At 41.2% G+C, this 25,075-nt stretch overlaps 1 protein-coding gene across 1 annotated transcript; it reads left to right on the forward strand.

Annotated features, from left to right (window-relative positions):
- The first annotated feature begins 325 nt into the window (after positions 1 to 325).
- LOC133236431 (butyrophilin-like protein 2) lies at positions 326 to 24,646 on the forward strand. Its single transcript, XM_061398454.1, has 10 exons — positions 326 to 881; positions 1,554 to 1,644; positions 11,353 to 11,436; positions 13,430 to 13,777; positions 15,749 to 16,030; positions 17,538 to 17,558; positions 21,024 to 21,371; positions 22,458 to 22,739; positions 23,400 to 23,504; positions 24,584 to 24,646. The coding sequence occupies exons 3-10, from the start codon at positions 11,358 to 11,360 to the stop codon at positions 24,586 to 24,588; spliced, it is 1,470 nt and encodes a 489-aa protein (XP_061254438.1). The 5' UTR covers positions 326 to 881; positions 1,554 to 1,644; positions 11,353 to 11,357; the 3' UTR covers positions 24,589 to 24,646.
- Positions 24,647 to 25,075: the final 429 nt, after the last annotated feature.

Here is a 25,075-nt window from a genome sequence, read left to right on the forward strand (position 1 = left end):
AGATCCCAGCGATACTTGCCCTCTGATTCAAGGAATGGACTTAAGGGGAACTTAAAGGAAAATCTAAGTTAAACCAATGTGCGCGTACACGTGCGCGCACGCACACACACACACACACACACAATGAATGTGATATAGTTCCCTCATTATAATTTTTGTGCCTAAACATAGTATTGAAAAGGTTTTTAAATTTCTTTGGTTCAGTGTCTGTAATAATTAAGCTCTTTATTACCCATCAAAGGGAGATAAAGAACCAACGTTAAAAGAGCAATAAACTAGCAGGGAGAGACCTTGGCCTGGCGCTCTGTTCCTGGAGAAGGTAGCTCCTATCTCTGGGCCTCGGGCTTCTCATCATTAGAAGAGGGGAAGGATACTTGATACTCAGTCTTGCGTCCAACTTTAAGCCCCGTGGAGACCTGACAATACGCGGGAGTCCTTAACGTGTGGGGAGGTAGCGCGGCTGTTTAGACAGGCGGCCAGCCTGAGGTGCTGTGAGGATCTGCCAAGGCGCCCCAGGCCGGATGTGAGGTGGGGCCTGGCTTTCTGGGAAGAGATGAAAGTGTAAACGTTACCTTTTGGTCTGCAGGTCTGAAGAACTCATACTAAACCCAGTCAAAGTTCACTTGCCACCCGCGTTTCACTTTTCAAAGGATTACAGCTAGGAGGTGAAGATGTGATTCTGACTGCAGTTTCATCTTCAGGCATTTGGCTTTTCCTTCAGTTTGGGGGAGGCGGCTTGACACCTCCTTCACCCACAGCCCAGGGGACCTGGGGGGCCTCCCCCGCTTTGACTGTGCCTCCATTCTTGCTCCAGGCAGCACTTCAGGCTCTGACCTGTCGGTGGAACCTGCTCTGTGGATGAAGGGTACACCGGGGACCAGGTGAGGAGAAACCCCAGCAGCCCCCTGCCTTCACCCTGAGGGAAAGAGGGAGACGTGAGTGGACTGGAGAGTCCCTGGTGAGGGAGGATGAGGACGGGGGAGTTGACTAAGATGAGGAAGCGGGGCGCAGAGACACCTGGCAGGGAAGCTCTGCCTCTTGTTGTAACACCCCTACTGGTATTTCGTACTCACTCCACCCTGTGTTTTTCAAAGTGCTGCCGTAGTGTATTTGAGCCTCACAATATTGCAATGAAGCAGGCTGGATGAAGAAGGGGCTCTAGATTAAGCCTTAGAAAACCAGGATCATATTACTCATTTGTCTTGTCTGAAGCTGTGCTTGGGCCCTGAGCCTTGCTTCCTTGTCTGTCAAGTGGTGATGATACAGCCAGAAAAATCTTTTTTTTTTTTTTTTAATTTAATTTTATTTTTTAACTTTACAATATTGTATTGGTTTTGCTAAATATCGAAATGAATCTGCCACAGGTATACATGTGTTCCCCACCCTGAACCCTCCTCCCTCCCCATACCATCCCTCTGGGTCGTCCCAGTGCACCAGCCCCAAGCATCCAGTATCGTGCATTGAACCTGGACTGGCGACTCGTTCCATATATGATATTATACATGTTTCAATGCCATTCTCCCAAATCATCCCACCGTCTCCCTCTCCCACAGAGTCCAAAAGACTGTTCTATACATCAGCATCACTTTTGCCAGTACCATACTGTCTTGATGACTGTGGCTTTGTAGTAGAGCCTGAAGTCAGGTAGGTTGATTCCTCCAGTTCCATTCTTCTTTCTCAAGATAGCTTTGGCTAGTCAAGGTTTTTTGTATTTCCATACAAATTGTGAAATTATTTGTTCTAGCTCTGTGAAGAATACCCTTGGTAGCTTGATAGGGATTGCATTGAATCTATACATTGTTTGGGTAGTATACTCATTTTCACTATATTGATTCTTCCAATCCATGAACATGGTATATTTCTCCATCTTTTAGTGTCCTTTTTGATTTCTTTCACCAGTGTTTTATAGTTTTCTATATATAGGTCTTTAGTTTCTTTAGGTAGATATATTCCTATTTTATTCTTTCCGTTGCAATGGTGAATGGAATTGTTTCCTTAATTTCTCTTTCTGTTTTCTCATTATTAGTGTATAGGAATGCAAAGGATTTCTGTGTGTTGATTTTATATCCTGCAACTTTACTATATTCATTGATTAGCTCTAGTAATTTTCTGGTGGAGTCTTTAGGGTTTTCTATGTAGAGGATCATGTGATCTGCAAACAGTGAGAGTTTTACTTCTTTTCCAATTTGGATTCCTTTTATTTCTTTTTCTGCTCTGATTGCTGTGGCCAAAACTTCCAAAACTATGTTGAATAGTAATGGTGAAAGTGGGCACCCTTGTCTTGTTCCTGACTTTAGGGGAAATGCTTTCAATTTTTCCCCATTGAGGATAATGTTTGCTGTGGGTTTGTCATATATAGCTTTTATTATGTTGAGGTATGTTCCCTCTATTCCTGCTCTGGAGAGTTTTTATCATAAATGGATGTTGAATTTTGTCAAAGGCTTTCTCTGCATCTATTGAGATAATCATATGGTTTTTACTTTTCAATTTGTTAATGTGGTGTATTACATTGATTGATTTGCGGATATTGAAGAATCCTTGCATCCCTGGGATAAAGCCCACTTGGTCATGGTGTATGATCTTTTTAATGTGTTGTTGGATTCTCATTGCTAGAATTTTGTTAAGGATTTTTACATCTATGTTCATCAGTGATACTGGCCTGTAGTTTTCTTTTTTTGTGGCATCTTTGTCAGGTTTTGGTATTAGGGTGATGGTGGCCTCATAGAATGAGTTTGGAAGTTTACCTTCCTCTGCAATTTTCTGGAAGAGTTTGAGTAGGATAGGTGTTAGCTCTTCTCTAAATTTTTGGTAGAATTCAGCTGTGAAGCCGTCTGGACCTGGGGTTTTGTTTGCTGGAAGATTTCTGATTACAGTTTCAATTTCCGTGCTTGTGATGGGTCTGTTAAGATTTTCTATTTCTTCCTGGTCCAGTTTTGGAAAGTTGTACTTTTCTAAGAATTTGTCCATTTCTTCCACGTTGTCCATTTTATTGGCATATAATTTTTGATAGTAGTCTCTTCTGATCCTTTGTATTTCTGTGTTGTCTGTTGTGATCTCTCCATTTTCATTTCTAATTTTATGGATTTGATTTTTCTCCCTTTGTTTCTTGATGAGTCTGGCTAATGGTTTGTCAATTTTATTTATTCTTTCAAAGAACCAGCTTTTGGCTTTGTTGATTTTTGCTATGGTCTCTTTTGTTCCTTTTGCATTTATTTCTGCCCTAATTTTTAAGATTTCTTTCCTTCTACTAACCCTGGGGTTCTTCATTTCTTCCTTTTCTAGTTGCTTTAGGTGTAGAGTTAGGTTATTTATTTGACTTTTTTCTTGTTTCTTGAGGTATGCCTGTATTGCTATGAACTTTCCCCTGAGGACTGCTTTTACAGTGTCCCACAGGTTTTGGGTTGTTGTGTTTTCATTTTCATTCGTTTCTATGCAAATTTTGATTTCTTTTTTGATCTGTGATTTGTTGGTTATTCAGCAGCGTGTTGTTCAGCCTCCATATTTTGGAATTTATAATAGTTTTTCTCCTGTAATTGAGATCTAATCTTACTGCATTGTGGTCAGAAAAGATGCTTGGAATGATTTCATTTTTTTTGAATTTACCAAGGCTAGATTTATGGCCCAGGATGTGATCTGTCCTGGAGAAGGTTCCATGTGCACTTGAGAAAAAGGTGAAATTCATTCTTTTGGGATGAAATGTCCTATAGATATCAATTATGTCTAACTGGTCTATTGTATCATTTAAAGTTTGTGTTTCCTTGTTAATTTTCTGTTTAGTTGATCTATCCATAGGTGTGAGTGGGGTATTAAAGTCTCCCACTATTATTGTGTTATTGTTAATTTCTCCTTTGATACTTGTCGGCATTGTCTTACATATTGCGGTGCTCCCGTGTTGGGTGCATATATATTTATAATTGTTATATCTTCTTCTTGGATTGATCCTTTTATCATTATGTAGTGACCTTCTTTGTCTCTTTTCAGAGCCTTTGTTTTAAAGTCTATTTTATCTGATATGAGTATTGCTACTCCTGCTTTCTTTTGGTCCCTATTTGCATGGAAAATCTTTTTCTAGCCCTTCACTTTCAGTCTGTATGTGTCCCCTGTTTTGAGGTGGGTCTCTTGTAGGCAGCATATGTAGGGGTCTTGTTTTTGTATCCATTCAGCCAGTCTTTGTCTTTTGGTTGGGTCATTCAACTCATTTACATTTAAGGTAATTATTGATAAGTATGATCCCATTGCCATTTACTTTATTGTTTTGGGTTTGAATTTATACACCGTTTTTGTGTTTCCTGTCTAGAGAATATCCTTTAGTATTTGTTGGAGAGCTGGTTTGTTGGTGCTGAATTCTCTCAGCTTTTGCTTGTCTGTAAAGCTTTTGATTTCTCCTTCATATTTGAATGAGGTCCTTGCTAGGTACAATAATCTGGGCTGTAGGTTATTTTCTTTCATTACTTTAAGTATGTCTTGCCATTCCCTCCTGGCTTGAAGAGTTTCTATTGAAAGATCACCTGTTATCCTTATGGGAATTCGCTTGTGCGTTATTTGTTGTTTTTCCCTTGCTGCTTTTAATATTTGTTCTTTGTGTTTGATCTTTGTTAATTTGATTAATATGTGTCTTGGGGTGTTTTGCCTTGGGTTTATCCTGTTTGGGACTCTCTGGGTTTCTTGGACTTGAGTGATTATTTCCTTCGCCATTTTAGGGAAGTTTTCAACTATTGTCTCGTCAAGTATTTTCTCATGGTCTTTCTTTTTGTCTTCTTCTTCTGGGACTCCTATGATTCGAACGTTGTAGCGTTTAATATTGTTCTGGAAGTCTCTGAGATTGTCCTCATTTCTTTTAATTAGTTTTTCTTTTTTCCTCTCTGATTCATTTATTTCTACCATTCTATCTTCTAATTCACTAATCCTATCTTCTGCCTCTGTTATTCTACTATTTTTTGCCTCCGGAGTGTTTTTGATTTCATTTATTGCATTATTCATTATATATTGACTCTTTTATTTCTTCTAGGTCCTTGTTAAACCTTTCTTGCATCTTCTCAATCCTTGTCTCCAGGCTATTTATCTGTGATTCCATTTTGATTTCAAGATTTTGGGTCAATTTCACTATCATTATTCGGAATTCTTTATCAGGTAGATTCCCTATCTCTTCCTCTTTTGTTTGGTTTGGTGGGCATTTATCCTGTTCTTTACCTGCTGGGTATTCCTCTGTCTCTTCAACTTGTTTAAATTGCTGAGTTTGGGGTGTCCTTTCTGTATTCTGGCAGTTTGTGGAGTTCTCTTTATTGTGGAGTTTGCTTGCTGTGTGTGGGTTTGTACAGGTGGCTTGTCAAGGTTTCTTGGTTAGGGAAGCTTGTGTCGGTGTTCTGGTGGGTGGAGCTGGATTTCTTCTCTTGGGAGTGGAATGAAGTGTCCAGTAATGAGTTATGAGATGTCTATGGTTTTGGGGTGACTTTGGGCAACCTGTATATTGGAGCTCAGGGCTGTGTTCCTGTGTTGCTGGAGAATTTGCTTGGTATGTCTTGCCCTGGAACTTGTTGGCCCTTGTGTGGTGCTTGGTTTCAGTGTAGGTATGGAGGCGTTTGATGAGCTCGTGTCAATTAATGGCCCCTGGAGTCAGGAGTTCCCTGGAGTCAGGGTTTGGACTTAAGCCTCCTGCTTCCAGTTATTGGTCTTATTTTTACAGTAGTTTCAAAACTTCTCCTTCTATACAGCACCATTGATAAAACATCTATGTTAAAGATGAAAAGTTTCTCCACCGTGAGGGTCACCCAGAGAAGTTCACAGCGTTACATGGAGAAGAGAAGAGGGAGGAGGGAGTTAGAGGTGACCCAAATGAGATGAGGTTGAATCAATAGAGGAGAGAGTGGGCTAGCCAGTAATCACTTCCTTATGTGCACTCCACAACTGGACCGCTCAGAGATGTTCACGGAGTTATACAGAGAAGAGAAGGAGGAGGAAGGAGACAGAGGTGGCCAGGAGGATAAAAGAGGGAAATGAAAAGGAGGGAGACAGATCCAGCCAGTAATCAGTTCCCTAAGTGTTTTCCACCATCTGGAACACACAGAAATTCACAGAGTTGGGTAGAGTAGAGAGGGGTTAGGGAGGAGACACAGGCGACCTGGTGGAGAAAAAGGAGAGTCCAAAGGGAGAGAGAGCAGTCAAGCCAGTAATCTCGCTCCCTAGTGAAAAATGGGTACTGAAGATTGGGTTCTTAAAGGTACAAAATTGGTAACAAGTACCTAAAAGCAAAAATTAAAAATCTAGAGTAGAGTTTGGAATTTCAAAAATATAATGTTAAAGAAAAGAAGAAAGAAAAGAAAGAGAGAAAAAAAACAAACAAAAACAAACAAAGTTGCAAAAATTATAAAGAAAATATAGGTACAAAATTGATAACAAATACCAAAAAGCAAAAGTTAAAAATCTAGAGTAGAGTTTGGAATTTCAAAAATACAATTTAAAAAAAAAGAAAGAGAGAAAAACAAACAAACAAAAACAAATAAAGTCGCAAAAATTATAAAGAAAATATAGGTACAAAATTGATAACAAATACCAAAAAGCATAAATTAAAAATCTAGAGTAGAGTTTGGAATTTCAGATATACAATGTTATATAAAGAAGAAGAGAAAGAAAGAGAGAGGAAAAAAAAGTCACAAAAATTATAAGAAAAATATAGGTACAAAATTGATAACAAATACCAAAAAGCTAAAATTAAAAATCTAAGATTGGAATTTCAAAAATACAATGCTAAAGAAAAGAAGAAAAAATAAAAAACAAGGTCACAAAAATTATAAAAAATATATATATGAAGTTTGCTTTTAAAAAATAGGGTCTTTTTTTTTTTTGCAAAGTAATAGCAGGTTATAAAAGTGAAAATTAAAGGAACAATAGAGGACTTAAAATTTTTTTTAAAATTAAAAAAAAAAGAAAGAAAGAATGATCATAAAAATAGTAAAAATATATCTAGGACTTTCTCTGGTTTTGTTGTGGGTATTGTGGGGTCAGTTCATTTTCGGCTAGTTCCTTCGTCTGACTTATATTTCTCATGATCTATAGGCCCCTTCCTATGTAGTCAGTACTAACCACAGGGTTTTAATCTATTGCCTGTAGCTTCCAAGGCGGTTCCCTCTGTTATAGCTACTTCTGTTTGCTGGTCTCTTCAGTGTCTGTTTTCTGCCCTGACAAAAAGGGGACGGTGGAGGACACTTTTTTTTTTTTTTAGGCTCACTTGTTCAGTCGCGCTGTGGGGAGGGAGGGACGCTGCAAACAAATAACACTGGCGTGTGCTCGCAGTGCCTCAGCCACACTGGGCCTGCCCCCGCTCACAGTGCATGTAGCCTCCCTGCCCACACTGCTCAGGCTCTAGGTTGCTCCACTGGGAACCATCTGTGGCCGGCCCTGGGCTGCTTGCATCTCCCGGGTCCAAGCTGCTCAGGTTCAGGCACTCGGGTAGTCCTCAGAGGCGCAGACTCTGTTGGACCTGCGTTTTGTGCCCTTCCCAGGTCCCAGCAGCTCAGGTGATGAGGTGTTGGGCGAGCGCGATTGCTGCGACTTATTGCCTCCCCACCGCTTGGTTATCTAGGTGTACAACCGGCGCACCTTCTCAGGTGGATGTTGACCGTCCAGACCCCCAAGAAGTTTTAGTTAGCAAAAAAGCCTGCTTACAGTTTTATAGATAATGTCTCTCTGGGGCTGCGATTGCCCCCTTCCGGTTCTGGGTGCCTGTCACCAGAGGGGGAAGGTCTGCAGCCCGCTATCTCTGTTCAGTCCTTTGTTCCATGTGCGGGCCTGGTGGTGTCTTAGGTTAGGGCTGGCTTTTCGCGTGGTAGATATCCCACAGTCTGCTTTGCTAGCCCAAATTATTTCGCTCAGATAGTGCTCGGGGTATTTAGGCCAGATCCTTATTCTAAGCAATGCAGCCCGCGCCGCGCCTCCCTGTCCAGCCCCCGCTTGCTAGTGGTGTGTGCAGGCGTCTGCGCTGCTTCTCCGCTGGGACAGTTACCGTAGGGCTCGCAATCTGCGGGTTTTAATTGTTTATTTATTTTTCCTCCCTGTTATGTTGCCCTCTGTGCTTCCAAGGCTTGGCACAGATTTGGCAGTGAGACGGTTTCCTGGTGTTTGGAAACTTCTCTCTTTTAAGACTCCCTTCCTGGGATGGAACTCCATCCCTCCCTCTTTTGTCTCTTTTTTTGTCTTTTATATTTTTTCCTACTTCCTTTTCAAGACTTGGGTTGCTTTTCTGGGTGCCTGATGTCCTCTGCTAGCATTTAGAAGTTGTTTTGTGGAATTTGCTTGGCGTTTAAATGTTATTTTGATGAATTTGTGGGGGAGAAAGTATTCTCCCCGTCCTACTCCTCCACCATCTTAGCTCCTCCTTCACTCCTCTGCCATCTTAGCTCCTCCTTCTGGAAAAATCTTATGAATGATTGTCCCCTTCAGAGCAGAGAAAGGAGAGGTTCAAGGAGTAAAGTAAGATTCTCAAGGTCATGGAGGTAAACACAAAGTCACCTTGTTTCCGAGAAATCTCATGTTACTTTACTTTATAAAAAGTCACTGTATTTAAGTTTGTGTAGATAAATAGGCTTCAAACTTCACGAACTGATTTAATTCATTATTACCAGTTGATTACTATGGTTACATGGCATTTTGAGAATTTAACTTTTGAGGCTTTTTACTGAAAAAAGAAAATCTTCTAACAACCCCTACTGTGTGGCAATTTGTAATTTTGTTTGGCACGAATTTGAACAGTGCATATGTAGATCTTGAAATTTGGAATTGCTATTTACCCATCGCCTAAGTACAAACTACTGCTTATCATCTCATCCTAATAGTTGCACTTTATCCAGAAAATGAAATGAAATATGGAATTTTAAGAATTTGATGAAACACATGCATACCCTATCATATCACTTGACAATATCCAAGTTTACCACATTTAATATCAATGGTGGTTTCAGAAGAATCTTGGCTTACATTCAAATGGTAATACAGAGATGTCAAAAGCTTACAATTAAAATGCTTTGATTTAAAGCTTACAATGTAAGTCCAGTTATTCATTTACAAAAAACAAAAAAAAATGTGTCAAATATTTTCAGCATGCTGATAGCAGATGGTCTATGGCAGCTCTTTTCCTTGCCACTAGGATTCCCTGGTAGCTCAGCTGATGAAGAATCCACCTGCAATGAAGGAGACCCTGGTTGGATTGCTGGGTCAGGAAGATCCCCTGGAGAAGGGATAGGCTACCCACTCCAGTATCCTTAGGCTTCCCTGGTGGTTCAGCTGGTAAAAAATCTGCCTGCAATGTGGGAAACCTTGGTTTGATCTCTGGGTTGGGAAGATCCCTTGGAGAAGAGAAAGGCTACCCACTCCAGTATTCTTGCCTGGAGAATCCCATGGACTGTAAAGAGTTGGACATGACTGAGCAGCTTTCACTCTTTTTTCGTTGACATTTGGGACTGGGTGATTCTGTAGGGGTTTTCCTGTGCATGGTAGGATGTTTAGCAGCAGTGGTGGCTGGTACTCATTATATGTCCCCCTCCCCTTAGGTGTGACAACCAAAAATATCTGCAGACATTGTCGAATGCCTTCCAAGGGCAAACCCTCCTCCCTCCCCACCGAGAACCCTGGTTTAAGGCATTTATTCTCCCTGTTTATACTCTCTCACCAATCTCTTTCTGAGCCTCATTGAAGGTTAATATGCATTTTCACAGCTTTCTTTGAAAGCTTCCTGGTTTGGACAGCCTTTTCCTAGAGTACTTTTGCCAGTTTTCTCTCTGCTTTCCATAAAGAGTCTAAAGGAACATAAACTTACCAACTGATTTGTAGCAAGTGTGGGTCCTTCTTAGTCTGCCTCAGTGAGTGATGGTACTTTGGCATGGACTTTGCAGGTTTTCTTAGCTTTTACTTGCTGGAACAACATGTTTCTGAGAAGGAGTTAAGAAGTCAAGATGGTAATTTCCTTCCAGCTGAGGGGACGTGACTGATCCTTTTCAAGCAGCAAACTACTACTGTTCCATGCTGTCTTCTAACCCTCAGGCTCATTTTCCGAAAATATTTGACCACTCTTTCAGGTATTGTGGTTTTGTGGCTGGGCTTGAATCACATTTTCTGGAGATATTTTAGATGAAAGGGGATTCCCTGAAAGTTCAGGGATAAAGAATCCACCTGCAATGGAGGAGACGCAGAAGACACATGTTCAAATCCCTGGGTTGGGGAGATCCCCTGGAAAAACAAATGGTAACCCACTCCAGTACTTTTGTCTGGAAAATCCCATGGACAGAGGAGCCTGGCAGGCTACAGTCCATGGGGTCACAAAAGAGTTGGATACAACAACAAACAACAACAGTGTATCACTTTAGAACATAAACAGTCATAATACAGAAAACACAATCTCCTGGACCATTTGGTTCATCATCTCCATTTCAGATGAGTGTTGATTTTCCCTCCTGCTCTATAAAATCGTATTGGTGTTAGTTTTGGCGGACGGGGTGGGGGTGGGGGGAAGCAATAACTTATTGCCCTTGTGCAAGTTCTTATATTTGGTGTGAAGTTTTTCTTTCCATAAGATTCTTAACACAGCTGATAGACTAAAATCTTAGATACCTTTCAGCCTGAGTGTTTCATTTTCCAAAACTAAATCTAGCATTTTAATCTTGGTAGTTTTAAAATATTTTAACTGTGTGGAAGTATTTTTATGTTGTTGGTTACAATGGGCATGTTGAGTTTGCCCATCTCTACCAATTAGGCTTTTTCTTTTATTCACTTCCATGTGTCTTCAGTATGATACAGAAAGATGATACTGAAAGGTTATTGAAGGTCATTTCCTTGGTCATCTTCTTCTGTATCACCATTTCCACTATTATTTTCTTTACTTTACAAGGCATCCCCTTGCCCCTGTGTTCTCCTGGTGAGAGTCCTGCTTATGATGCCTTCTTGCTCTTTCCTTTACACCCAGGAGACTGTAGAGATGAAGGACTTTGCAGGACAAACTGAAAGGGGAGGGGTGAGAAAAAGTAATTGAATGCTCTCTAATTCTGCATGCTCAGAATAGATGGACCTAAGGAGACTTTTTGTAATCAAAGCATCGTTGTCCCTTTAGCCCCAAAGATCTTTTCATTTCAATCAGAAGTCTACCTTAAGTGCCCCAAATAGCATAAAGTACAACAGTGTAAGTAAGAGGTTGGAAATGATGGATAAAAGCAGAGAAAGGGAGCCAAGCCCATTTCATCATTTGATTGTGGAAGATGTTGATGTTGCTTCCCTGTTATGTCTCCATAACCACTGGAAACCACAGAAGCGCTTGTGTATTACAGCCACACTTAGGTACAGTTGTATTTTCTCTTGTGTTTACCCCAGGGAGGATGGTGGAGCTTCCTGGATACAGCCTGTCTGGTGTGTTTGCCTCCTTCTTCTTTATGCTTCTTAGCATGAAGCAATCAGGTAGGATGCTCTTCTTCCCTTTACCATATATTCCAGCGTCTCAGAGGTCCAGTCTGGGTGATGACTTCCAAATTCAAAAGAGCTAGTATAATATTAAGAGTGGGGATCCAGGGGTCAAAGCCCTTGTGTTCCACAAAGACCTCTTTCTCCTCCAGCTGTGTTATGTTTGGAAAGTTACTTGAATACCTTCTGCCTTAGTTTTCTCATCCTTAAGATAAGAATAACAACCTAACTGTATCTCATAGGCTCACATGGGCTTTAAGATTAAATGAGGCTGTACATGAAAAACACTTGAATCAGCACCTGGAACATGGTGAGTCATTCATTCTCCTGCTTCTATTCAGGATAACTCTTGCAGGGCAAGAAAGGGGGCTGCTTCTTACCGTAAATTAAACAGTGTGAAAATACATGGAAATAAACTTGAAGGAGAGTTTCGTGAAATGGGCTTGGAAATCTCGGTAGCTGAATTTTCTTGGTTGAAATATTGTAACTTGAAAACAGATTGTGAAAAGTCAAAGTCAGTGGGTAGCATCAGAACCCCCAATAAAATGCAGGATGACAAGGTGGGAAAAAATCATGGCACAGGACATCAGAATCACTTTTCACTTTCATGATTGGAGAAGGAAATGGCAACCCACTCCAGTGTTCTTGCCTGGAGAATCCCAGGGACAGAGGAGCCTGTTGGGCTGCTGTCTATGGGGTCGCACAGAGTCGGACACGACTGATGCGACTTAGCAGCAGCAGCAGCAGCAGACAGAGGCTGCCAGGAGCTATATGATGTGGTGAGGCTGCCCTCCTCTTTAGTGATGCACTTTCCTAAGCTGTAAAATTCACCCAGATGGCACAACTTGCATTCTAGTGTTATGTTCAGATTTCATCAACACAGAATACCAGCAGATATCCACCTGTGTTCCATAGTGAGCACCATCAACTTGATGCTGAACAACAACTCAACAAGATGAAGTTCCTTCTTAGGAGTTTTGGATCTGCACAGAGAAAGTGCAACTGGCCCTGGAATATTTTAGGATGAGAAAAAAACATAATATACATGACATGAAATTAGGAAGTATAGGAACATGCAGAATTATGAAACATCTCTTCAATTTGTAGATAACAAAGAAGTCAAACATGACTTAAAATTTTATCAAAAGGCTCGAACTCTTTATACTAATCACTGCCTTAAATCTGCCAAAAATATCCTTGCAAAAGCTGCATTTTACATAGCCCTAGTAATTGGAATCTTGCCTATTTCAGAGAAAAACAAAACAAAACAAATCCAGTTCATTACTTAGGACAAGACAAGAACAATTCTGAAAAGCCTAAAAATCTATTGAATAAATCTATTACCTAAAATTTAGGAAAAGTGATTACAATGTCAGTCACTGAAGTGAAATTGTTATTGTTCAGTCACTAAGTCACGTCTGACTCTTTACATCCTCCTGAACTGCAGCATGCCAGGCTTCCCTGTCCTCCACTATCTCCCTGAGTTTGCTCAAACTCATGTCCATTGAGTCAGTGATACCATCCAACTGTCTCATCCTCTGTGAAATTACTAACTATAAAATAAATCACTGTAAAATATAAAATAAGCCACTAACTAATAAAGTTTTCAACTAGAAAATCAGTTTACACTTTAACTTATTTGAGAATAAAAGCAGTGTAGAGGTGGTAATTGTTAATCTTAAAGATGAAGAAATTGAGATTGCAAATCAATTTCTCGAGAACAATGGGTTTCTCTCCAAATCACACATCTGGTAAGTGATTGATTCAGCACTCGTACTCAGGTTTTTTAATTACATGCTATTTTCAGTACACAAGATTGTCTCTGTAACCACCAAACATACATATCATAATGGCTGGATTTCTTTAAAACATTGAAAATAAAACCTCCCCTCCTCCAGGTGCCTCTGTTTTGATACAGGAGACATCCCAAAGCAATCGTATTGCTCCTTCAGGTGACATCTCCCGATTCCTCTGTGTCACTCTTTTGTAGATGACTTCAGAGTGACGGGTTCTGCCCATCCTATCCTGGCCATGGTCGGGGAAGATGCCCTCCTCACTTGTCAACTCCTTCCCAAGAGGACCGCAATGCACATGGAGGTGAGGTGGTACCGCTCGGAGCCTAGCACTCCTGTGTTTTTGTATCGGGATGGAGATGAAGTAACGGAGATACAGATGGAGGAGTACAGAGGCCGGGTAGAGTGGATAGAAGACGGCATCACTGAGGGAAGCGTGTCTCTGAAGATTCACAGCCTCCAGCCATCTGATCATGGGCAGTACTGGTGTCGTGTCAAAGATGACAACTACCTTGCAGAAACAAGCCTGCTACTCCAAGTAGCCAGTGAGTATCTGGGGAAAGACACAGGCTCTCAGAAGGCGAGGTATATTAACTTGCATTAAGCTCATTTCCAGTTGAACAATTCTCTTTTAATCATGGAGGCAATTGCTGATGTCCAGTCTTCTGATTCTTTTGGAGGCAAGTGGTTCTGTAGGCTTTAAAGTGAGCTCAGTTATAAACAATTTCCCCAAGTTTAACTTAGACAATTTTGGCTATTCTTGAGGATTATTTAAAATTGATGACACGTAGTCATTAGCAATTTTGCTGAGGCAAGAATTCATGCCATACGGGTTAGTGTGCAAAGGCAAGTCAGCTGCTGTGTGAGCGAGTCTAATTGACAAGCCCTGCATCTCTGTTCTCTGCTGCTGCTGCTAAGTCGCTTCAGTCGTGTCCGACTCTGTGCTCAGCCTCAAATACACAGTCACTGAGATGTGAACTCACTGTCTGAGTAACGCTGTCTTCAGTTAAAAAGCTAATGATGAGACAGCAGAGGTTAAGAACATTGTGCTTTTATGGAGATTATGGATACTAGTGTTCAGTGAAATTGGGGCTCACAGACGGTTTGGAGACATACCCATTGTGAGTGGCAAGGACCTGCATGATGCTTTTGTGTTAGCAAAGCAGGAAGGGGTTGGAAGAAATAAATTGCACTGAAGAAAGGATCACTCTGTGGAAAAACAAATATCTGAAAGTAATGGATCATATGGCTCCCTGGCAGGAGTAACTACTTCATGTGCTAAAGAGAAAATTGCTGTTGTCGTTTAGTTACTAAGTCGTGTCTGACTCTTTTGTGACCCCGTGGACTGTAGCCTGCCGGGTTCCTCTATCCATGGGATTTCCCAGACAAGAATACTGGAGTGGGTTGCCATTTCCTTCTCCAGGGGATCTTCCCAGCCTAGGGATTGAACCCACATCTCCTGTATTGGCAGGCAGATTTACCTTTACCACTGAGCCGCCAGGGAAGCCCAGAAGAAAAAATTAGGCAAATCCATTTACCTTATCAGGAAAATTGTTCTAAGGAGAATTTAACCTCTCTAACTGATGCTGCTCTCTTCTTTGCTCCCCTACGAGGTTGATCTCCAACACCTTCTTTTTCTCAACACCTATGTGTGATTATTACTGTTATTAAGTTCAAGTTGACTCAAGATAGATGAAAAGAATCCACAAACTTCTGAGATATGGAGTGGGGAGGGCCCGTACCAAGGCATTTCACTTTCAGGTACATCTGAAAAGAAGCTATGCATTTTCTAAGGCTCTGGGTGAAGAAAATGGGTCTCTGTTCTCAACAAGTGGTAGAAACAAAATTGTCATCTATGGAAAATAGAATCCCCTTTGTTTGGGTTTGAGAGTTGTGTTGAATAGAGAAAGAACTTCATGATTATATAAAACTTGGATTCTCAAAAACATTTCCCATGGAACGGAATGCTTAGATACAGAAAGTCCTCATGAGACTTCCCATTTTGCATACCCCAGGTTATCTGTTTTCTCCCCCAGGTCACAACCACCAACAAAAGGAATGGGAAGAATATTCTCTCTGGAGAAGAGTTCTCACTTTACAGTAAATATTCTATTTAAATTGGAGTCAAGATATCATCCAACATGTCCAAGTGCCTGACATAATAATATTAAGATGAAAAAGGCAAAGTCTGTCTCACAAGGGAGTTCATGAGTAAATTGTAACAAATCTTAGTTTGCAGTGCTAGAGACAGAAGCAAAATGTCATTATGTAACTCTTATTTTCCTGTCTGAGTCTGAATGAAAATACTGCTCATATGCTAGAATTTAAAGATCCAGACTAAGGTATAAAGTGTATGTGAGTTCCAGTTTGAATGGGAGGAGGACTTTGGGCCACCTTTTGCTCAGCAGAGCCTTGAAGTTCTGCTCTCTCCCTATGAGCAAGGTCACTGGACTCCCAGCTCTGTGATTTGTGCCTCCATGGGCTCCGGGACTCAGGGCTGTGTCTTTCTACCGCAGGTCTGGGGTCTGACCCTTACATCCACATGGACGGATCTGTGGAAAGTGGACTCCAGCTTGTGTGCACTGCAAAGGGCTGGTTCCCGGAACCTCAGGTTTCCTGGCAAGACATCAAGGGAGAAAAGTTGCTGACTTTCTCTAATTATAACTTCCAAGATGAAGATGGCTTGTTTTATGTAGAAAGCACTCTTGTGGTCAGGGATGCCTCTACAGAGGCTGTGTCCTGCTTCATCCACAACCCCTCACTCACCGAGGATAAGGGCTCAGACGTCTCCATCCCAGGTCAGTGCTCTGCATCTAGGATCAAGATGCTCCCATTAGTAGGAAAGGTTGAAGGGACTGTTCTGTAGCACCTAATATTTTTTAGTCAAGAAGAATATCTAATATTTAGTAATATGCATTGTGTGTGTGTTAGTTGCTCAGTCATGTCTGACTCTTTGCAACCCCATGGACTGTAGCCCTCCAAGCTCCTCTGTCCATGGAATTCTCCAGACAAGAATACTGGAGTGGGTTGCCATTTTCCTTCTTCAGGAGATCTTCCTGACCCCGAGTCTCCTGCATTGCAGGTGGATTCTTTACCATCTGAGCCACCAGGGAAGCACCAATATGCATTAAAAACTATAAAACATTTATGGCTGGAGATATACATACACTATATAGCTATATTGTTAATGGCATTCCATTTATTTTTGGATTCTGCCTTTTCTTCTTTATTAATTTTCTTTTCTCACAAGTATGTGTTACACTGTGAAGGAAATACAACTATTCATTCAACTGAAATGTTTTCTTGTGCTGTATTTTTGCCAGTTACATCTAGGAACTTATCATCTAAAGATAATCAGAGATGGAGACAACTATTTACACAGTAATGCATCTTTATTATAGCCTCATTTATAAATAGCAGCAAAAATAGCAGCCAGAAACCCAATACAACAGTGGAGTGTTAAGTGTCTTATGTTACTATACATTATAGCATTGATGAAAAACAGTATTTAAAATACTATTTAAATTTAAATACTATTTAATATTTAAATAGTATTTAAAACAGTATTTAAAAGATTATTGGCTTTAAATAACTTAAAATTGCACTAAGACTTTTGGGACACCCTCTACATTTAGATATAAAGATGTAAGTACATAGCTATTTACATAAATGGTTATAGGGAAAAAGTTAAATGTTATATGTTGCTGTTAAAAGGAGTCAAATATATATACATATGTATATATAATTACAAAGCATATATTAATATACCTCTCAGTTTGTAATTATGGGTGATAATTGTCTTTGTCCACATATGATAAAGGTATAAAAATACACTTTTCATATATATGAAATGGAGAGGGAGTATCTAGGGGAAGGCACAGGACAGCTAGTGTGAGTTTCTAGTGTGAGTAAGCAGTGCCATCGTGATAACTGGCCTCACCCACCAGCTGCACCCTCTCACCCTGCTACGATTTCTGCACCTGCTCTTTGTCCCAAGGGGCCTGCATTTATTAAAAATAATATTATTGTTTCAATACAATAGTTAAATATGTTAAAGATAAGCAGAAACAAGCAGAACCATGGGGTGGTAGAATTGAGAACATTCTTGTGCAGAGAAAGGGAAAAATAGCTGGACTACCAGGCGAAAAAAAAATGTCATTATTTTTCTACATTTTATTTCTTTCTTATGAATCAACTGTTTTGAGAAAATGTAGACCTTGCGTTTTTTTGGGAGGGGGAGGAAATATTTTCTCTCCTTTCTCTTAGAACAAATTCCTTGATATGTTATTCTCATTCTTTTTCCAGAAAAACTCCAAACAGAGATGGGTAAGCAGAGATGGTTGGTGTGCATGAGTGTACATGAGCCTCTGCCCTCCCTCCACCCCTGAGGAAGGCGATGCTCCTTGGACAAAGCACACACAGCGAAGGCGACACCTCGTGACCCAGATGAGAACCTGGGGCATGATCTTCCCAAGTCTCACCTTAGTACTGGAGGGACCAGCAAAGCGCAGTCTCACGAGGCACCTTTACACTGCGTAACCTGCCACCTTCCGTGTCCGTGGGGACCCCCGCGAGCCCCAGACGGATGCCTAAAACGGGTGCAGACGGAAGCTCTGCCCCACTGGGCGGAAGGAGGGGGAGTGTGTAGGGGACGGCACGGGACCGCTGGTGTGAGTTTCTGGGCGTGAGTAAGCAGTGCTGTCGTGATACTGGAGGTCCTCACCCCTCCACGCCTGCACCCTCTCGCCCTGCTATGGTTTCTGCACCTGCTCTTCACCCCTGGGGGCCTGACCTCATCACTGTTGGGAGGAAGCTGTGACTTTCCTGGATGCAGCCTGGGACCCTGTGCTCCAGGTGGTCATTTTCCTGTTTTTCTTTACTTACTAGGTGGACTGCAGGTATTTTATGGTACCTAAGATAAGTGGTTTAAACAATAACCAACGGATTTTTAAGCCTCTTTCAGTTTCTCCTTTGATGTCTTGTATCTTCCCCCCTCTCCTCCTTTCTGTGACCTCTTCTCTGAGCCCATAAAAACCAGTCTGCTACCCACCTGCTCATTTTCTCCTTCCGTTGATACCCTGCTCTCCTTTAAGTCACCTGGTACAGGAATATGTGTGAAGGTGTGTGTGGGTGCCTGTGTGCACGTTAGGTTTCAGCCCATACAGGAGTTTTCAAGGAAAATTAAGGTGGAGAGCACACTCCAGTCTCTGCCAGAGTCTAGTGTGATACTTTGGACCCCTTTGGGCCATAAAGATAAAGAGAAGGACCTTGGAACAGTCAACGGTAACTCTGTAGACTGAGGAGATAAGATAACTCTGTAGACTGTGCCCTGATAAGCCTTACCCTCCAACTGAAATCCCTTCCCTCCTGGGGCGGACAGAAAGCTTGACTGGCAAAGCTTGTCAGTTACAGCTCAGAAAACCCAGCCAGTGTTGGGCAGGCTGGCCTACATGTCTGTCCCTTAGGAAGATCCTCTTATTTCTCTGAGTTATTTGAATCAAAATGACATGCTCCTTGGAGACCCAGCACACAAAGTACAGTCTGATGTCCTGTTGTTTCTAAGTGGTGCATGCCTTCTGGGACCAAAGGTAAATAAGATGAAAAGACCAGAACTTCCCTTGGCTCTGCCCTCAGGAGCCTTGAGGATGAGCTGGTAATAGAGAGGAGATCAGGGAGTTCAAAGCTGCCACTGTGTTGTTAGAGCTTGTGACTTAGAGCTCAGAGGCTGCTGGCAAACCAAGATTTCTATAGAAGTCCTGAAACTGAAATCCTAGTTCCTGCTCTGGAAAATGTTATTGGTTATAAAAATAATAACTAATTTTTTGAAATGATAATCACATGCCCAGCATGATGCTAAATGATTTTGGGGAGTTATTTTCTTTTTTTCCAATAATTTAAAAGGTGAATAGATTTATCATCATTTTACAGTTGGGGAATAATCAATTTTAGCTCTTAATTATCAATCTCTGGTAGGGCAATCTAGTTTGAGATTTAATATGTACCACAGCCTGGATTTCTATTATAAATTATCTTTTTGTTGTTTAGTTGCTAAGTAGTGTCCAACTATTTGGAGAAGGAAATGGCAACCCACTCCAGTATTCTTGCCTGGAGAATCCCATAGACAGATGAGCCTGGCAGGCTACAGTCCATGGGGTCGCAAGAGTCAGACACGACTTAGTGCACTGTCTCTCACTGTCTCTCACAGCCCATGGATAGGAGAAAAGAAAAAAAACCTCATATAGATAACAGAGATGAGGAAATAGTCTGCTTTATTACCCTAAGACACATGGATGGAGAAATAGCAGCAAACTCCTAGCTCTTTTTTATCCTGACTCCTACATTTGTGTTTAGATTTTAACAGGTACATATAAAGTAGAAATAATATGTTTTAAGTAAAATTGCAAAACAAAGCAAACAGCATGCTGGAAATAACTGGGAGACAAATTTTATCAAGAATAGAACAGAATAATCTGAAAATTAGAATTATGTTTCTAGAGAAGTACCTAGAAGATTACCTATGAAATACATAATGAGGACATTTTGCCTTTGATCTCCGATTCCTCACACAAACAAGTGACACATTTATGCCTGGATTTCTATTATAAATTATCTTTTTGTTGTTTAGTCGCTAAGTAGTGTCCAACTCTTTGCAGCCCCATGGACTGTGGCCCACCAGACTCCTCTGTCCATGGGATTTTCCAGGCAAGAATACTGGGCAAGATTCTAGGCAAAAATAGCATTATAAGATCATTATAACATTTTTCAAGATCACCTGAGAACACTGACTAGTGTGTGTTTAGAGGCTCACATATGTGGGACCTTGATGCACTGAAATATGATGACTGGATCTGACTTATAAGGTATTATAAAACAAGCTAGAGGTGTTTCTTCATACTTCATTACTAAAAAGCCACCTCATTTTCATTTCGTTGCCATTATCAAGGTCTATAATGGGATTGGCTCCAATAACCTCAGGTCGTGAATCTCTTGCCTCACTCACACTGCATTGCTATCATTGTAATCCTTTATATATGGATTATTTTTTTTGAAAGTGAAAGTTGCTCAGTCACGTCCAACTCTTTGTAACCTCATGGACTATACAGTCCATGGAATTCTCTACGCCAGAATACTGGAGTGGGTAGCCATTCTCTTCTTCAGTGGATCTTCCCAACCCAGGGATCAAACCCAGGTCTTGCAAATTGCAGGTGAATTGTTTACCAGCTGAGCCACAAGGGATGTCCAAGAATACTGGAGTGGGTAGCCTATTCCTTCTCCAGGGGATCTTCCTAACCCAGGAATTGAACTGGGGTCTCCTCCACTGCAGGAGGATTCTTTACCAACTGAGCTATCAGGGAAGGTTTAACTCCAGGCAAACCTTTTTATTTTGATAGTGACATATATGTCTTGTAGTATAAGAAACTGAAGCATACACAGATTAAGAAGTAGTTTAAGGTCATGCAAATTTGAAATGATAAAATGTTAATTTGATTTTAATTGCAATATTATTTTCTTATGGGTCTATAAACTAAATGAGATTATAGGAAAGGGCTGCAGGTGTGGGTTTAATAAGTGATAATCTTCAGATGCAACCAGGGGTGGTTCTGCCTTGCACAGGGGCAACTTCTATCCTGATTCCACCAAATCTCCACCTCTGTAAAGAATACCTTTGAACCTCAGGCCCCCCTCCGCTGGATGTCCCGAGTCCTAAACACTATTTGAGATGTTCTTGCAGATGACACTATTTGCTCCAGTTTGAATCTTCCATTGTGCTTTGTCTGCTGTATTTAACAGCTTCCTTAAAAGTGATTGGACCTTCCCAGCCCATCCTTGTTAGAGTGGGAGAAGACATACAGTTAACCTGCTCCCTGGCCCCAAAGACTGATGCACAGAGCATGGAGGTGCGGTGGGTCCGATCCCACCGTCATCCTGCTGTTTACGTCTATACGGATGGGGCCCGTGTGGCTGGAGAGCAGATGGCAGAGTATCGGGGGAGGACTGCGCTGCTGAGTGATGCTATCAGTGAGGGGAGGCTGACCCTGCAGATAAATGACACCAGGACTTCAGATGATGGGAAGTATCGGTGCCTTTTTGAAAAAGACGGGGTCTACCAAGAGGCCGATTTGGATCTGAAGATCATAGGTAAGGATTTTAGACAGATGTTCTGAATTCAATGTCTGTTCCTACTGCTTTTAACTTGCTGGGTCCTGGAAAATTTCTCTGGCACCTGAAATTTTCTTAATGTCCATTCACTCACCAAATGTACAGTAAATTCTCCCACATGCTGGAGCTATCATAGATACATAACGTCCACAAACTCAAATGGACCAGACCTAATTCTTTGTGTGTAGAATTTGTATCCTTCCCAGGATCTCCATAATGTGGCCATACCTCTAGTGAAATGTGAGATTCTTATTCCATAACGACACAGGACTCATTATTTCAGTATGTTACTAAAATATTGGGAAAGATGTAGTTATTAGGAAATATGGTAATTTGAAGGTTAAACTGTTGGGTTGGCCAAAAGTTTGCTCAAGTTTTTCCATCATGTCTTAAAAATAAACTTTTTGGCCAACCCAACAGATCTACCATATAGGAAAAAAATAAAAATGTCGACAGTATTGGCAGGGACCGAGGAGGGACAAGATCACCCCCTGCATCATGATTTCCCTCTGTCTATGTTTGTGGGTGAAAACTGATTTTTCTAAGGTTGGCAACTGCTATGAGGACATTGCCTAACTCACAGATAATCTGTTTCTCCCACAGGTGGTGTATCCAAATTAATAAATATGTTTAGAAAACTTCCATGGGAGCACAAGTTAACAAGTTTAATGAACTTCATAATTTTCTACCATTGGAAACATGTATTTATAAGATTTTGTTCTTTGAGAATATTCTCTTATCTGTTTTTCTGGCCATGTTGATTCATGACCTTATCAGAGTTAATTTTTGGGGTATAGAAGAATAAAAATTGGATTTGAAATTTATTGCATCCTTTAATCTGTCCCAGAATGATTTTAGGAATACAAAACATAAAAATATGCAAACAAAAGGAAACAAAGGCTCCAGCTAGTCTCATTCCTAAGTGGCGTATAAACTTCGCTTACCCCTGTAAGCTTCGCTTTCTGCTCCAAGCCTCTGAACCCCTCTCTCCCCTTGCAGTGAAATCACTGACCATGTAACCACTTGCAGAGGCTCTCAGTTGCCTTCCTTGATCTTTATTCCCAGGTCTGGGTTCTTCCCCTCAAATCTCCATAGAGGGACCAAAGGATGGAGAAGTAAAGCTAAAGTGCACTTCAGAAGGCTGGTTCCCACAGCCCCAAGTGCAATGGAGGGACACGGAAGGAAACACAATACCATCATTTTCCCAGGACCTAACTCAAGGCAGCCAGGGGCTATTTCAAGTGGAGGCATTTCTACTGGTCACAAACAGCTCTATTGTGAATGTGACCTGCTCCATCAGCAGCCCCCTTCTCGGCGAGGAGAAAAAGACAACTTTTTATGCTTCAGGTTAGTGATTCCGTGTGCTCCTCTCAGCTTTCTGAATTAAATACGAAGACCAACCAAGACTTACTCATTTTACTGCTTTTCTATTTTTTTTGCTTTTCTGATGAAGTCTATTGCTATCTCTTGCAAAGCTGGTCTTCAAGACATCTATAGATTCTACTCTTTTAAGCTTCTCCCTGAAATCCCCCTCTAAAGCCATAAGGTTATATGGTTATATCATCAGCTACTAAATTCCAAGAATTGACTCTATCATCACTGTATCTTTTTCAACGCAAAAACATTGACATCACTTCCCCCTGCCCCTCATGACAGGTTTTCTTCCAGATTAGAAATTAATTTTCCATAGCACCATTTTCATGGCTGCAGATTCGGTAAATTTATCTTTTTGCCACCTTTGCTGTTCCAGTGTTTGTGGTGATGATAGAGTTGGAAAAGAGAAAGGGGAGAAATGTGTGTGTTTCTGAGAGGGGCTAATGGGAAAGCTAGCATGAACCTCTAGTCTCTCCTCAGCTTGTGCAGAGCAGGGAGCAACTGACCAACTTTCTTCTGGACAGGGCCAATTCTCATCCTCCTCTGCAGCCTAGGAGCCGCTCAGATGAGAAGAAAAATCCTGAAATTCTCCCAGTTTCAGGATTTAATGTGATTCTGGGGCTTCCTTTTCAGAGTCAAGGATGATTTATTCATGGAACATACTGCTGATTTGGGGATTGCTTCTTCTTCTTCTTGTTGGAGTTGTAGGCTTGATCTGGAGGAAAAACTGCAGAAAAGGTGAGTTAGGAGAACAGAAACAGTGTGGAACAGGCTTTGCAGTGGGAACCTTTTCAGCAGACACTGAAGCAGAAAGGCATCCAGTGGATATTCAGTAATTAATGAAACATGAGAGTCCATGGCTTACATGCATGTAATTGAGGATCAGTGTTGAATGAGATCAATTTACAGTAATAACAGAAGCAAAAGGAATAAAAGATAATAATTTAATCTCCCAGTGCACATTCCCAGGTGATCTAGTGGAGGGAGAGGAAGAAAAAAAATGGCATAGACATCCTTGCTCTGAAGCTGAGACTTAACTGGATTCTGTCAGCATGAACTGATTTCACTGAGATCATTAAAATACGATGATTTACTTATCAGTTTTCCTTGCTCTGAAGGAAGGGCTTCTCATATACTGGTGATTTTGTGAGCCCTAGAAAGTTCTTCCACTTTAACTTTCTTAAGTCATAGTATCTTTTTTCCCTGTTTGGATGTTAATATCATGAAATTAATATTTTAAAGTATTCCTATGTTGCTTATTATCAGAATGGATTTTCTTTCTCTGTAGTGAATAAGACATTGGATTCAAAAACAGCTCACCCAGAACGAATCCTTTCTGAGGGAAACAAGCTTGTGACCTACAGAGAGTCACGCAGCCAGATGTCCTGCAACAATTTGATGGCCTCCTTCGCAAGCTGGGACGGGAGGGGCTTGTCTCAGGAGGGTGGTACTGAGAGGCGGAGGTTAGGGATAGGACAGGATAGGCCTTGAGTGTTGCCAAGGACAGCATTCTGAAGAAGTTGTCTCTGTATTATCTGAGAATGAGTTGGGATAAGGGGTTGCTATGGAAATGAGTACTGGGCCATTTCCTCTCCTCTAGGCCTCCACTGCCTGAAGATGTCTCTAGGGCGTTAGAATCTCCCTTGACTACACCTCTGGAGACCTCTCCTTTGATAACTTGAACAAGTGCCCTATTTATGGTGCGTGAGTGCTCAGTTGTAAATTTTAGCACTGTGCCACCTGGGAAGCCTTATCTATACTTTCCCCCAATATTCTTATCTGAAATTCTGCACCCCCTTCTTTCTTTGGTCTCCTAGTGTAGGTTCTTCTGAATCTTTCCTGCACCCAAAGGAGTCTCAGCAGCACCTCCAAGGAGAACAATTACCATGGATTCTGGAAACCAGGGTTATATTCTAAGTCCCAGTTCTTTTCTCTTTTCACCAACTATTAGAAGGGGACTGGCCCACTCACTCACTTACCTAATCAAGAGGATTTAACCTTACTCTGGTATCATATCTGACCTGGAGACTTATCCTTTCTGTGAGCTGTCATATCCCAAGCTCTCTAATATCCTGCCTGCTGATCACAATCTGATATCTGATAACAAAAGACCTTTAGAAAATCCAATGGAAAATGCAACTTAGCCTAGAGGAGGAAGCGCAGGGAACAATCAAGTATTTGATTTGTGTCTCTAGAAGGGTAACAATTATCCCAATGGGACTGAGAAAACAAAAAATACAGTTAAAATAAGGAAGAGAAAATACAGCTAAATGTAAGGAGGAAAATCTGACCACTAGGATATAATCTTG

The sequence above is a fragment of the Bos javanicus genome, chromosome 23 (genome assembly GCF_032452875.1).
Source record: "Bos javanicus breed banteng chromosome 23, ARS-OSU_banteng_1.0, whole genome shotgun sequence".
Classification (NCBI taxonomy): Eukaryota; Metazoa; Chordata; class Mammalia; order Artiodactyla; family Bovidae; genus Bos; species Bos javanicus.

Excerpts from the sequence above, each read along its gene's own strand:
- LOC133236431 (XM_061398454.1), top strand. The coding sequence starts at position 11,358 with ATGGTGGAGCTTCCTGGATACAGCCTGTCTGGTGTGTTTGCCTCCTTC. Across the intron at positions 13,778-15,748 it reads CCTGCTACTCCAAGTAGCCA|GTCTGGGGTCTGACCCTTAC; the intron begins GTGAGTATCTGG and ends TTTCTACCGCAG. Across the intron at positions 22,740-23,399 it reads GACAACTTTTTATGCTTCAG|AGTCAAGGATGATTTATTCA; the intron begins GTTAGTGATTCC and ends CTTCCTTTTCAG.